Here is a 14,779-nt window from a genome sequence, read left to right on the forward strand (position 1 = left end):
CGATTGATAAAATTGCTACCTGGGAGAGGGAAAGAATAAACATGAGTGGATACAAAGGACTCTAAATGTCTTTCAGACATGCAAGACCCCGTGAGAATATCACGAACATTTCATCCTGGGATTCCTGAACATCGGGTACCCTCCACACGTGTGACAGTGACGCAGGAAACCCCGTGTCTTGGCCAAATCACAGATGTGCTAAGTGCAGAGCTGGCTTCGACCTCCCATTACATCCTAAGGTCCTTGCTCTTTCCATTGTCCCTTTCGAGACCCAATGTGGAGTTTAATTGAGGTGTTGGCCAACCTACGGTGTCATCATATTGAAATACATAAATGTGCCAAGTCAACACGTGGTACACCTTAGGCTTATACAATGTTACATGTCAGTAATATCTTTCAAAGGGGGCGGAGAGAGTGAGAGAGAGAGAGAGAGAGAGATGCAATGCGCAGAATTAGGACCTGGACTGCTTGATAAACCCCTGGATCTGAAAACACGAGCTCTGATCTTGCAGCATCAACACCACCCGGACCGTAGTCCCACCTGATACCCATGGGAACAGGCTAAGAGGAGGGGCAGGTTTGCATCTCAGGTTGTGGGCAGGAAGGGACGGCCCAGGTGGCCGTGCCAGCCCCCTCCCTCCTGCCACATGACTGCCTCTTACTTAGTGGGGATGATGAGGGACCTCCTCCAAGGGCTGCCGGAGGAAGGAGGAAAGCGGGTGGTCAGCACTCTAGAAAGCTAGCGAGATGCCGAGTAAGCCGCTCTGTGTGATGAGCCTACCTGGGGGCCATGGCTCAGGGCCCTCGGAGCTCGCCCTGGGTCTGTAGGGCACCGTGGTCTCTTCTCCTCCTCTCCCAAATGTGCTTCCTTTGCTCCTGCTCCACTGATGCTTCCGTGCGGGGCACAGGACACTTCGGCACTTCCCCAGACCAAGGATGGAGCTGCACAGTTGGCATCGTATCTGGAATTCTCCGTGCCTAAGGCAGGCCCCATCCACCGGCCGGCCACACCTGATTTCGCCACCAAGGGCGGCCCGTGGGCTCTTGCAGTCAATTGCCCGGAAAGTGGAGTCACCTGCACCCCCCTCTCCACAGCGTTCCCCTTGTCCCCGAGCATCTTGCCTTCCCCCTGCAGACCCTCCTCTGCTCCTACCGAGTGCCCCACGGCTGTGCTCACCCCCAACGCGACCTCCGTCTCCAGGACACAGACCCTGCGCAGAAGGTGGGCATGTTCCCCCCTGAAGGCCCGGACCGAGTCTTCTATCCCCAGCACCACGCCCTTCATCAGCTCTTCCTGGCTGACCCCGAGCTCCGAGATCAGCGCCTTGAGCTCCCGGTTTTCCAGCGTGACGTGCTCCATCACACCTTTGGATTTTCTGACGCTCTCCAGTGCGGCTTTCTGGAGCTGGGCCAGGTGCCCTTTCAGCTTCTCGTTCTCCTCTTCGAGCTCAGAAATCTTGCCGTAACTTTTCACATTGCAGTCTTCCAGGTCAGAGATGACCCGCCAACTTTGGTCGAGCTCCCCCTTAAAGTCAGTGATGTCCCCTAACAGCATGCTGTTTTCCCGTTCGAGTGTGGCTATCCTTGTCACATTCCTGTCCCTCTCTTCTTCGAGGACGCACAGTTTTCTATGGCATCTCTCTCGGTCCGCCCGAAGCTCAGCGTTGTCATGTAAAAATTGGCTTCTCTCTTTCTTCAGTCCAGAAATGAGCTGATGAAACCTCCTCCTCTGTCTCTCAAAGGCTCTCGGTGCCTGGTTCCGGCCCAGCTCCGAGGGCCACTCTGGGCCTGGACTCACGTGATCCAAATCGGTCACCATCCCTGGAAGGCCCGCGCTGGCTCCCACGGCCTCCATCTCTCCTGGTCTACCCCCTGCTCTAGTCTCCCCGGGTTTGACTTCCCTGGCCAAACACATCTCCAAGCCCTGGTTGTCCAAACCCTGCAGGGAGTAAGCGTTCCCCTGGCAGCCGTGCCATTTCAGAGCCACGCTCCTGCTCTCTCCCGCCAGCCTGGAGGCTTGCTGCCACGGTCCCCCGCCCCCAAGCTCCAGGATGGAGAGTTGCTGGAAACAAGCTTCCATCTCCTTTTCAAATTCATCTATTCTGAGCTCAGAACCGCCAGATCCTTTGCTCAGCACCCAGGGGCTACTGATGGGCTCGGTCCCCTTGGGTGAAAAGGCCAATCTGGGGGACAGTGTCAGACCTCCCTCTGCTGCTGGGAAGAGTGTATCGCGGCCTGCACATTCCATGGGAGCAGGCTCCTCCGGGATGTCACTGTGGCCCAGACTGTACCCTTCTAGAGGCCATGCCTCCTCCTCCTTCTCTTCTTGGCCTTCATCCCCAGGGCTTTCCTCTTGCAGATGCAGAGCATTTCCAGACCACACAAGAGTTTCTTCCTTGGCCGGCCCTGCAAGGAGCTGAGCACCTGCTGGAGACGGCCTCTGGGCACCGAGGGCCCTGGCTGTGGGGTGCTCTTTCTCCTTCTCCTTCTCCTCTGATGAAAGCCCTCCCTCCCTCCCCCTCCCACTCAGGGCTGTGGGTCCCTCAGTTGACATTGAGGCCTCCTCCTGCAGAAGAGGCAGTGGGGACTGTGGCCCGGGCCCGGGGCAGGAGGCAGAGGCCTGGGTTTCTAAAGCCCCGTTCTCGATCAGCACGCCCTCTGGGGCTCCAACGCCAGCCCACAAGCTCGGGTTTTCTCCGCTTTCCTGACTTAGCTTACTCTTGCCACCAAGGTCTTCCTCCTTCCTGCCCGCAGCCTTCCTCACCCCCTGCTCCTCGGTTCTCCATTCTGGTCCTCCTCCCTCCTTCCAAGGGTCTTTTAGATCTCTGGGCCCTCTCCTGGGAAATCGCTGACTTGAAGTCTGTGGGGACTCCTGGCAGAGTGAGGCTTTGTGGCTCTTTTCCCAGTGACGATCTCGACCGGGTTGTCCTAAGGCTCTGGGAGCAGGCGACGGCCTGGCATCCAGCACCTGCTCCATTTGGGATTCTTGTGGCGAAGTCTCTTGGAGCAGCAGTGGCAGCAGCAGGGAATGCGGGTCCCCGGCTGGCCCCCAGGGAGGGAGTGTGGACGTCTGCACCAGGAGAAAGGATCCCTGGGCCTGGGTGGCTGCTAGCCTCTGCTCTGAAATCCAGGCCAGCTCCACGGGAAGGAGTGAGCTGTCCCTGTACTGTCCGGAGGGGCAGCCACAGATGAGGAGGAGAGCCTGTTCATCCATGCTGGGTTCAGCCGGAGTCGGCTAAGGACGGGAACAGAAGAGAAGATATGAAGCAGCCCCTTCCTCCACTTAGCCCCACACCTCTCTGACCTCATCTCCTGATGCTCCCTCACCCAGCCATATAGGCCTCCCCAACATGCCGAGCCTGATACCACCCCAGGGCCTTTGCACCTGCTCTTCCCTCTACCCAGAATATCCTTCCCCAGATCCCTTCATGGCTCACTCCCCATCCATTCACATCTCCGCTCAGATATTACTTCCTCAAGAAGCCCCCTGACCATGTCACTGCACTGATTGTATCCCCTTTACTGTGCCCCCACCCTCCTCTCATATCCTCTGCATATCTGTGTGTGCACAGATATGTGATGGGACAGCTGGGCCTGGACATGCGGTTGTGGGCTCCCCACCTGCCCACTCCCCATCTAGGTCTCAGGGTGTTACATTCAGTCTTCCCAAGTCTCCTTCTCAGTTATTTCTAGAATGTCCTTCCAAACACTTCTGCAGCCCCTTCTCCCACTTTCCACACGCAGTAGGGCTGATCAGACCTGGCTGGCACCCTGGGCGTGCAGAAAGCCTCTGGCCTCACCCGTCCATGGTCAGATCCTGTGACGTCTTCCAGGGACCCGTCTCTGGTCTCCAGGCCTGGCACCACAACCAAAGGGCCTTGTCCTGCTCCAACACAGCCCCAGGAGCAGCACCCCTCAGAGGGCTGGCCTGGGAGGCAAGAGGACCCCAGCAGTTAAAGAGACCCTCCTAGCAGTTTTGTCACAACTGCCGCTAGCGACTAAGCCACCTGCTCTTGGGATGACCTGGCGCTGCTCACTGACTCAAGTCCTTTGAGCCAAAGGTGGCCTGATGATCACCACCACCTGCCGGGGAAGGAAACCAAGGCTTGGAGATGGGAATGACTGCTGACAAGCAGCAGATTGGGTCTGGAAGCCACCTTGGCTGACCACGAAGCTCATGCAGGTGACAAAACCCATGATACCTCCATCAACCCGGGCACCCTCATGGTCACACAGGGTCATAATCCCCTGCTCCCAACCCCACAAGGCTGGCATGCAGATAAAGGAGCTGGGCCTCGGCTTCACCACCAGACAGGCCCCTCCTTCTTCTCTGAGGACAAATTTGACCATTGATTTGCCAGCTCTGCTCCCCAGAAATAGGAATGAAGGGGATGGCAGCTGTGTGGGTCAGTAGCACCCCTGGGTATAAATAACCCCTCATCTGTAACCCCATCTGGCCTTGGAAGACTGCAAATAACCACAGTGGGACATGGTGGCTTTGAGGCTCCCCAAGTGCAGTGGCTTTGCAGCAGGGCATTTAGAAGCCCAGTCTGAGACTGTGATTAGAGACATTGGTCCCCATTAGGGACAAGGGGCTCCTTAGCCTAGCAGCTCCCAGACCTTGCACCTATTTCACATCTGAGCTGTCAAGTGGTCGGCTGGCGATAGGAGAGTCATTTCATGGTCTCCTGCAAAGACTCCTCCTCCTGAGACCCCTCCTCCTGAGACACCTGCTGCCCGGTGCTGGCACCAGCGTCGCCTAGCCGGCCCCCTCCTGAAGGCTGAAGGAGTGAGCCTAAATGTCTGGTTGAGCCCAAGTCAAGGACGTTGTCCTGGACATCGCAGACTCTAATCCCACCTCTTCTGGCTGTGTGACATCAAGCAAGCAACACTACCTCTCTGAGCTTCAGCTTCCTGTCTGTAGAGCAGTAACCCCCCAACCCCGGACACACTGGCACATCCAAGGGGAGCTGGCCCATCAGCGGGCGATCCTACAGGCACCCCACATACCTGCTGAGCCTCTCGGTCCAGGGGCGCCGGTGGAGCCCAGGGTGGCCTGCAGATCTTGCCTTTTGGGAGCATCCGGTGCGTCCTCCCTGGGCAGGGACAGTGGTTCATCCTGGATTTGGCTCAGAGTGACCTTGAGGAAGACACAGGAGGAGAGCCGTGAGTGTCCCCACAGTGGGAGGGGTCCCTCCAAGGCCATCCCAGGGACTCCAGCAGGGAGCCAGGTCCCTGCCCCTGCTGAGGAGAGCAGAGGGCACGTGGCCCACCCCCCTGGCCTTGTGCTCCGGGTCCCGCGGACCAAACCCCCTCCTGCTAGCAGACAGCCAGGTGCGGCAGAGGAGCTTGTCTGGCCAGCCAAGATGCCTCTGTCCCCCCACTCCCCGAGCAGCACCAAAGTCTCCCAGGCCCCTCTCCTTCCCGTGCAAAAGGTTTCTCTGCGTCCCACACAGCAGGGGCAGGCACCTGCCCAGGGGCTCTGGGCGGACCCGTCCTTCAATTGTCAACAAGTCCCAGATGCTGCAACTAGGTGTCCCTGGGCAGCACCCTCACCCCTCAGCCTCTCCCAAAAGGCAAGCCGAGTGTGCAGGGAGGAGCTTCCCGAGCCAGCACCCACCCTGCAGGGCAGTATTTAGAGAGAGCCCAGCTCTGACCCCCCACCGCCCGCCCCGTCCACAAGGGGGGGGATAAGTCCCCTCCAGCTTTCCACTGTCCCCCCGCTACTTCTAGCCAGGTTCAGATGGATGCTTTTTGCTTCCCCCGCTGCCTCCCCCACTAGACCACGAGTCCTTTGAGCCGTCAACTTGGCTTCACCTGGTCTGCACCCCCACCTGAGTCTGCCACACCGTAGGTGTGTAATAAATGTTTGATAGATACATATAGGCAGAACTGGCAGAAAGATGGGTGCTCAGCACCTATTCAGCAAGCACTTATTAGGCTCCGACTGTGTCAGATGCTATTCTAGGTGAAGGGGAAGCACGAGTGAACAGATAACGCCGGTCCCTTTGTCACTGCCCCCCAGGTCCTCACCTGCTCTCAGCAGAGCCCTGCATGGACTCCCAGCTGGGCCTCCCTCTTCGCCCCCCCACATCCTGCTCACAGTGCCAGGGAGCCCCCCCTCCTCCGGCACCCACTCTCCCACCTACAGGGTCTCCCTTGTAAGGATGAGTTCAGGGTTGCGGTCAGGTGCAGTAGGACCATCCACCAGCTGTCAGGGGTGCCCCCGATGCTCCTCACTCTGGTTTCTGCTCATAGCAGCAGCCTCCCTGCCCGTCCTGACCCTGGTTCTCGCCTGCCTCTGCACCTCCGCATATGCTCTTCCTTCTGCCTGGCTGCCACGTCTTCCTAGGAAGGGTATGGGTGGCCTGCACCTCTCTCTGCCCCCTCCCTTCCACCACCCCCCCAGCATGAGAGCAATCCCCCTGAAACAGAAATAGGAACAGACTATTGTCTTGTCTCCAACTTTCCTTGTTTCCCACTGTGCAGAAAGAGAAAACCCCTGCCCAGCGCCACCGCCCCTCATTCTGCTCCTTAAGGGCACCCGGCTCCTGCCCTGTGTCAGAGCCCCACACCCCCAGAGCCTGCTGCCGGCCTCTCCTTCTGCTCCTCTGCCCAGCCGACCTGCTCCCCTCTGGGCTCAGCCTCAGCAAGGCCTTCCCTGGCCGCCCCCACGTTAAGTCCATTCCCTCCTCAAGCATCTCCCCCTCATACTCTGAGTTTGGGACCTCCCGCTGTCTGTGGGCTGGTTCATGGCACATCCAGCATCCTCACAGACCAGGATTCCCACCCCTGGCTGCACCTTAGAACCACCCAGAGGCTTTTAACAGTCATGATGCAGGACCTCAGCTCAAAGCAACGGAAGCCAGGGGCGCCTGGGCACCAGCATCGCACCATGGGTGCCGGGCCACCCAGCCACCCAGCCGCCTCTTGCCTTTCTCCACCTGCCTCCCGCCTGAGCAGGGGGGCTGAAGGTCACGGCTGGAAAGAGGTGAGAGAGACAGAGAGAGAGAGAGAGACAGAGAGACAGAGAGACACAGACAGACAGACAGACAGGAACTCCAGGGGGAGCCAGCAGGAGAGCGGCAGAAAGGAGGAGAAAGGAACCGGCCAAGCAGAGCCGGGAGGCCAGCGCCGAACGCCAGCGCTGCTGCACATTCCATTCTGCTTGGATTTCCTTCCCACACCCGAGCTGACTTCAGGGCGGCCCCACAAATACTTCCTGGGCATCAGCTGAGTGCCAGGCCCTGCTCTGGGGCTGGGGACACCGCCATGGATCAAACTCACACACCCCTGCCTCCAGGAGGTGACTTGAGGGCGAGGAGGGGGCCTCCTAGAAGATGATGCTGTCCCCTAACCACCACCCACCCCCGCCACAGCTTCATTCCACAAGTGACAAAATCACTGCTCAGAGTGGGAGAGTGACTTGTCCAAGACCACACAGCACACGGGATGAGAGCATAGAACCAGAGCTCAGGTCTTGAACCCGATCTGACTTTCTCTCCCCCTCCCCGCCCCTCTCTGCTCAGTCTGGTCAATCCTTCCTGCTCCTCGGTACTCACGGGAGCAGGGAACCCCAATTGGACGGGACTTTAGCTTTCATGTGCAACTATTTTGAAAAAAACAAGCAAAAAAAAAAGAAGAAAGAAAGAAAGAAAGAAAGAAAGAAAGAAAGAAAGAAAGAAAACAGAGCTATCCAGACACAAACATGATCCATGTGTTAGAATATATCCTTCTGGGCTTTCTTCTACACAGAGACATTTAAATCCTTCCAAAAGTCTGTTTCTACAGAATGTCCATTTTTGCTCTGTGCATTTCTCCTCTGATGGTATCAAAGGATTATCCCCCCACAAATTCTTCTATAACGGTTTACGTTTCACAGCCGCCTAAGAACCTCTGACATGAGGAAAGCCTTCACTTACCAAGGCAGCTCCTTCTTATTGAACATTAAGATTGTTTCCAATTTTCACCAACTATCCACAGTGCTGAGGTGCTTGTAATATCTGACAACTCTTCAGAATAGAATGGAATCTCAAGCCTCGGATATTTGTCTTATTATGTAAACAACAGATTTGATATCTTTGTGCAAGACCACTCACCATTCCTATTTCCTTTTACATTACTCATGTGTTCGTGGCTTTGCTATGCTTTATTTATTATTATTATTATTATTATTATTATTATTATTAATTTGCATTCCAGACCTGTGTTTGAAAGCCCTCGCTTGCTGCTGCCAGGGCACCAAATGTGCAATCGGCACTTTTGCACGCAGGTGAATGTGGGCAGTGAGCAAGGTGGGCGCCGCCTAGGACTGTGGAACGAGGAAACGATTCTTGTAACCGTCACCAGGGGTCGCTCTACACGCACTGCCAGCGCAGAGAGGCTCCAGGAGAGGAGGGTCCAGCATTCCTGAGGCTGGTGTCGCCTCAAGCTCCATCTCTGCTGGGGCATGACAGCCTGACACTGACATTTTTAATTGTGTGACTTGCCACCTCCCTGCACAAGCCTCCCTCTAGGCCAGGCTGCAGCCTCTGTGCTGTCCCCAGCTGTCACAGTCTACAGACCCCGTCTCCACTGTCTGCACCTGTGTCTGTCTCCCCTCTAAATTTTCAAGGAGCAGGGTCGTCTTTCCAGACCCGGTGCCCGCACAGTGCCTGGGGCATGGCAGGTACTCAGGGCACACTCCCTAAAAAGCAGACGCAGCTGCGGATAGGCCTTTCTTGTCTTGCAAACCACAGTCCTTTTAAATTTTCTTTCACCCACGCCCTGAACAGAAACCTCCTCCCCAAAAACCTCCCCAGGCCAGGGTTTGTCCTTGCTATGGCCCGTTGCTTGGGACCTGGGTCCCAAGTGATTTGCTCTGGAAACTGGCAAGTGTGAGATCCCAGGCTGGTCATGTGCATCCTCTGGACTGTGGGGTTGGGTATAAGGCTGCGGATCCCTGCCTGGCTACCTCCCAGAGCTGAGGAGATCCTGTTTGGAGAAGTAAATACAAAGTGAGTAAAACATCTTCCCTAGATGATTAACATCACCATAACTCGCACTTTGACGCCCAGAGCACATCAGGGGTAACAGTGGGTTGTTGGGGGCGGGGCTCCCTGATGACTTGTAATGGTTTTCTATCTGATGTGTGCTTTCGCGGGGCCAGACACTGCTCCTACTTTCCCAATTTCTATGCCTCCCTCCTGGCACTGCCATTGTGAGGCTGTCTCTCCTGCTAGAAGTTTCCATTTGCCATGGAGAGTGGAGTAAATATCTTCCCAGGTATCTTATCCAATGAGCCACTAGCTTACCCAGAGCTTCTGGATGTGGCCAAAGCCTAGGGTTGACTCAGACAAGGAACAAACACCAGCCAGGCCCTGCACAGTAAGAATTAGGGCCTCCAGAGGCGGGGCATACCACCACAGGGGCACAAGGAGGGGACAAGCTGGCATGAGATCAGGAAAGTCTTAAAGGAAGCGGCATTCCCACTCAATGGGATTCCCACTCAATGGAGAGAGAGTAGCAGGGGTGTATTAAGTAGCTGAGGGGAGCAGGCAATAGAAGTTTCTAGACACAGGGAAGGCTGCAGGACAGAAAAGTCTGGAGTATTTGGGGGCTTGCGGGAGCTCAATGTAGCCAGGGCAGGGTCAGCGGAGGGAGCCCAGCCTAGAGCAGCAGAGGCCTTGAATGCCACGCATAGGAGGTTGAACTTGATCCCAGGGTAATAGCAGATGGGAGGTTTACAAAAGGAGATCACTTGGGGGTCACCACAGTTATCCAGAGAAAGGCGCTGAACACCTGCCTGTAGCTCTTCAGCCCTCCAGGTCCCAGCCCCTTTGGAAACACACCGTCACTGGCTTTGGGAAGTCACATCCCCATGCAATGTCCCCAGAACTCTGCCTACAATTTCATAGATGCGCCACCACAGTCCGCTGAAGTTGATACAACTCTACACCAAGACCCTGAGGGGCTGGCGGTTTTGTTATCAATAGGCTCCAGCACTTAAATGTTAGGTCTTAGCTACACTCCCCTGCGAGCTGGTAACTGGCTGGCACTTTACATCTCCCCAGCGGGCCCTCTCAGGAGCACTTCTTCCTCTCAAGATGGCCCTTTGTGACTCCTATATGCTCCACTTTGGGGTTGCCATTGCCCTTGGAGAGTAAGACAGAGCCTGGCAGACTGTCACACCCCGCGGCCCTGGGTCCAGGCCCCGGCCTAAATGCCAGGACCGCCAGCAGTGCCCCACAGACTGTCAGGCCCCTGCCTCAGCCCCACGGTCCTCACTCAGATGATTTGTCATCCTGCACAGGTGGGGGTCTGTCTTGGACACTTTGCATCCCCTGTACTGAGCTAAGGCCCAAGCCAAGCGTCCGCACCAACTGGGTGCCCGTTAGATACTGATTACGAGGCCACCGAGCAGTCCGTGCTGAGGAGCGGAGCATGGCATGCAGGAGCTCGTGGGGGCACAACTCCTGTCCCACCACTGAGTACCTATGCAACCCGGGGCAGGTCATGAGCCCCTCTGTGCCTCCACTTCCTCATCTGTGAAATGAGGATAAAATAGTGCCTCCCTCCGAAGATCGTGTGTGCACGACACGAGTGATAGAGAGCACGGGAAACAGAGCCCAGCACGAAGATGCTCTAGTAGGTGCTGGGGATCATCGACATCCACCCGCACAAAGCTGGCAAAGCTTCCTGCCATCGAGGAAGAGGAACCAGCAGTCTCACACCTCACAGGTCTTCACCACTGTTCCTCCAGGGGGAACGCATGTCATGGGCTGAACGGTGTCCCCCCGAATTTGTAAGTTAAAGCCTTAATCTCCAGTATCTCAGAATGTGACCTGATTTGGAAATCGGGAAGCACTTAGTTACGATGAGGTCCATTAGGGTGATCCGTGACCTTATAAAAAGGGGATGTTTGGGTGCCGAGATAGACATGCAGACAGGGAAGGTGCTGGGAAGACACAGCGAGAAGGCCCAGGAGACGGGCTGCAACAGACCCTCCCCACAGCCTCAGAGGGAACCAACCCTGCCCACACCTCGACCTGGGACTTCCAAGTTCCAGAACTCCTGTTTAAACCACTCGGCTCACGGTCCTTCGTTATGGCAGCCCCAATAAATGACAATTTCCATCTATAGATGATTTATTTTTCAGAATTACAATAAGGTGCCAATATTAAATGTACACTGGTTTCCTTTTATCTGATGGATATAACAGAGGAAGGATGAACAGAACATGTAGAAAAGAGACGAGAGCATAAAGTAGTAATTTGTTTTAAATGGCCACAGGGAAACTCATTATTAAAATGATCTAAGCAGAGAGAAAATATAGAGCATTTAAAGTTTTAGTTAATTTGAAGTAGATTTATCCAAAGAAAACTTTGGGTTTGTTGTTGTTGTTAGTTTAACAAGTAGTCTTCTTCGAGTAAGGAGGCTCACTGATTTTTCCTTAAATGTAAATTGACCTGGTGGAGAGAAGCAGGATCTCCATCTTTTGAAAAGAGCTGAGTTAACTCTTTCCAGGGAGGCAGGGCTGGTGCAGGAGACACAGAGCCCTTTGGACTCCCATCAAATCTGGATCAAGTTCCAGTTCTGCTCCCTACTAGCTGTGTGACCATCGATCAATGCATTACCTCTCTGAGCCTCAGTTTCCCTATACATGGGGTGGGGATACCAATCGTACCCACCCCACAGCCTTCCTGAGCATTAAATGAAACCATGCCTTTGGAAACTCTCAGGAGGGTGCTGAGCACAGGACAGGAATATACTAAACTAAGTTTTTACTCTTCTGTCAGTCAAATGAATAAATAAATGTGCAATCTGCCCTTGTTTGCAGTTCTTAAGAAACTTGCCCAGGATCACACAGCTACTAAATAAGAGAACCAGAAAGGGACCCAATCCTGTGTTTTCCACTGCTAGTCCCGGGGACCTTCTGTGTGCTGCTGCGGGACTGAGGCTACATCAGACCCAGACCCTGCCCTCAAGGAGCTCACAGTCTAATGGAGGAGAAATGAAGATGCACACCTCATACCACTAGCAGGTGGTGCAGGAGCTGTGCAGGAGGTGGGAGAGGCTGTGCAGGAGGTGTGCAGGAGGTGGGAGAGCATCATCACCTTTGGAAGGAAGGGATGGATTGGGAAGACTTCACGGGCACACGGCAGTTACATAATAGTGCACACCCAAAGGGGCTCATCTGGCACACAGATTCATGAACTGCTGGATAGATGGATGGACAGGGGGGAACAGATGATGGGGGATAAAGGGTAGCTGGTTGGCTCCCTGTGGAGTCGCTGGATGGAAGGATGGACAAGCAGGTGGTAGGATGAATGAGACGATGGAGTGTAGGTAGACACGTTGACGGATGGATGCGCAATCAAGTGGGTGGTACATGGGTGGACAGGCGGATGGGTGGATGAGAAGGTGGACCGATGGGTAGTGGGGTGGCCGTGCTGAAGGACGGGTGGGTGAAGGTGTACGACTGGCTGTGCATTTTGGAGGGTGGGTGACTGTTGGAACCAGGATGGGTGGATGGGGCTGGTGGGGTTGGTGAGTAGATGAAGAGGAAGACTAGGGAATGAGGGAGCTGGTGACTCATACACATGGCTGCAGGATAAAGTTAGAGGAGAATTGCAACATCATTGGCGCCCTGGCTTGAGGCCACTTACCGGGCTGCAGTGACCAGCAGCGGCGGGGCTGCGCGCGCTCTCCCCCGGGGCCCGGGCCCCCAGCGCCTGGCGAAGGCTCTGGTTTTGCTGGGCGAGGTCCTCCACCTGGCCCTGCAGGCCGATCTCCGACAGCTTGAGCTCGTAGATGCAGCAGCGCAGGTCCTCCAGCTGCCCGCGGAGCCGGCGCTCGGTGTCGCGCTGCTCCCGCAGCCTGCGCGCCGCCTCGGCCCGCTCCCGCTCCCGCTCCCGCTCCCGCTCCCGCTCCCGCTCGGCCTGCAGGGCGCGCAGCTCCGCCGCCTCCCCGGAGACGCCCCGGGCTCCGGCCGGGCCGGGAGGGCAGGGGCTGCCCGGGGCCGGGGCGTCCAGCTCGGCCAGCAGGAGGCCAGCCGCCCGGCACAGGCGCCGCACGTCCCGCTCCAGCCGCCGCACCTGCTCCCGCAGGCCGCGCTCCTGCTCGCGCGCCAGGCCCAGCTGGCGCCGCTGCGTCCGCCGGCAGCGCTCCAGGGCCTCCGCCTGCCGCCCCAGCGCCTCGTCCCGGCGCCGCAGCCGCTCCCGCAGCCGCCGCAGCCGCCACCGCTGCCGCCGGGCCGCGCGCTCCTTCTCCAGGACCTGCGGGTTGGCGGTGGAGCAGGGCGTCAGGACGCGGCGCGCGGGCAACCACCGTCGCTCTCAGGTCTTTATTTTAAACTTCCACATTGGGGGCATCAGGGTTTTGTTGTTTGCTTTTCTCGTGCATTAGTTTTAGAAATTAAACTATTGCATCGAGTATTACTGATTTCATCACTGAGGGTTTTTTGGTGTCCCTGCAGCTTTTGCAGAGGAGGAGTGCCTCCCTCGCTGCACCCCAGTAGGAGCCCCGCACACCAGGAGCTCCCTGGGGCCCTGGATGGAAACTGCGCTGGTAGGCTCGGGCATCAGCTGCTGCAGGCAGAGAGGGCGGCGCCAGTGGTTCCAATACTGAGTACCTCCACACCAGTGTGTACAGGGCTGCCGCCCGGACCCACTTGAGCTTCCCCATTTCCACCCAGGACCTCCCCGATCTGTCCATGTCCCTAATGCTAAAGGGGTAAGGCCTGGCCCTGCAGAAGTCGGCCTGCCCTGGCTCCTGGCTCGTGAGACACAGCTCGGCAGCTGTTCCTTATTGTGAATACCTCCAAGCACTAGGTACTGTCACTATCCCCTTGGGACGCTCAGAAGCCTCTAACACAATATCATGGTGCTACTTGTCACCATGGCCAGGACTCGAACTTCTGTGTATCTGACTCAAGGTGTGGAGAAACAACTCTCTGCTCTTGGGCCTAGCCCTCCCTGCACCGGCCCTGGAGCTGCGAGCTAGACCGGGGCCACTGCGAAAACGGGAGTCCTGGCCCAATTTCCAGGATAAATTGAAGCACACGGGTGGCACTGCCTCCGTGTTAAGCTCTCTGGCAGCCACCAGTGACTGCTGGCAGCCGGCCACTGCTGTCGGCCAGGAGAGCTTGCCGAAGACAGCACAGAGCACGTGTGGACAAGGGAAGCTGGGGGCGGCGCTGCAGGCTTTGGCTGACAGCTTGTTTTGGGGGGACGTGGAACAGATGAAGCTGGACTCTGATTCCCTGGGAAGAAAACTGCTCCCAATCATCCCGTAATCAGCAATGCTCCATCCCCTGGGTTGGACAGCCTCTATCAACCCTCAGAATGACCACAGGTCACTACAGAAATGAGGTGATTTTGCATGCAAATGCTTAACTGGGAACGGTGACAACGACAGGGCAAAACCGCCCTTCGGCAAATATCAGGTACAAAGCGCTCATCTGTGTGAAACTCATCTGTGCGCTCCTACAAAACTTGCTCCCAAATGCGGTCATCACTGGGGGGAGGTTCGGGGTTGTAGCTGGGTCAAGTGGTCACGGAGGGACCCTGAGCAAGTACCCCCACCGCTCTGAACTCCTGCCCCCCCATCTGGAAGTGGGGTTTCCTGACAGATCTTCCCAAGGGCATACAGATCACATGACAAGCTAATAAGGACGTGTGTCTAGAAGAGGCCATAGTATCCCATAGGACCGCTGGCCCCGCAGTGCCTCTGAGCCCCCTGACAGCACTGTCCCTGCTCGCACCCTCATCCTCTGTCTCCCCAGTGCACTGGGAACAGG

The 14,779-nt window shown here is 56.5% G+C and overlaps 1 protein-coding gene across 1 annotated transcript in view; it reads right to left on the reverse strand.

The window, feature by feature from the left end:
* The window catches only part of C14H4orf50 (chromosome 14 C4orf50 homolog), a 59,751-nt gene that overhangs the window by 33,751 nt on the left and 11,221 nt on the right, over positions 1-14,779 (reverse strand). Inside the window, exons 4-7 of the mRNA XM_072737804.1 lie at positions 12,648-13,256; positions 5,011-5,140; positions 3,801-3,928; positions 782-3,235 (exon numbers count right to left, since the gene is read on the reverse strand). Coding sequence (XP_072593905.1) covers positions 782-3,235; positions 3,801-3,928; positions 5,011-5,140; positions 12,648-13,256 — 3,321 coding nt within the window. The remainder of the gene's footprint in view (positions 1-781; positions 3,236-3,800; positions 3,929-5,010; positions 5,141-12,647; positions 13,257-14,779) is intronic.

This window comes from Vulpes vulpes, chromosome 14 (assembly GCF_048418805.1).
Source record: "Vulpes vulpes isolate BD-2025 chromosome 14, VulVul3, whole genome shotgun sequence".
Classification (NCBI taxonomy): Eukaryota; Metazoa; Chordata; class Mammalia; order Carnivora; family Canidae; genus Vulpes; species Vulpes vulpes.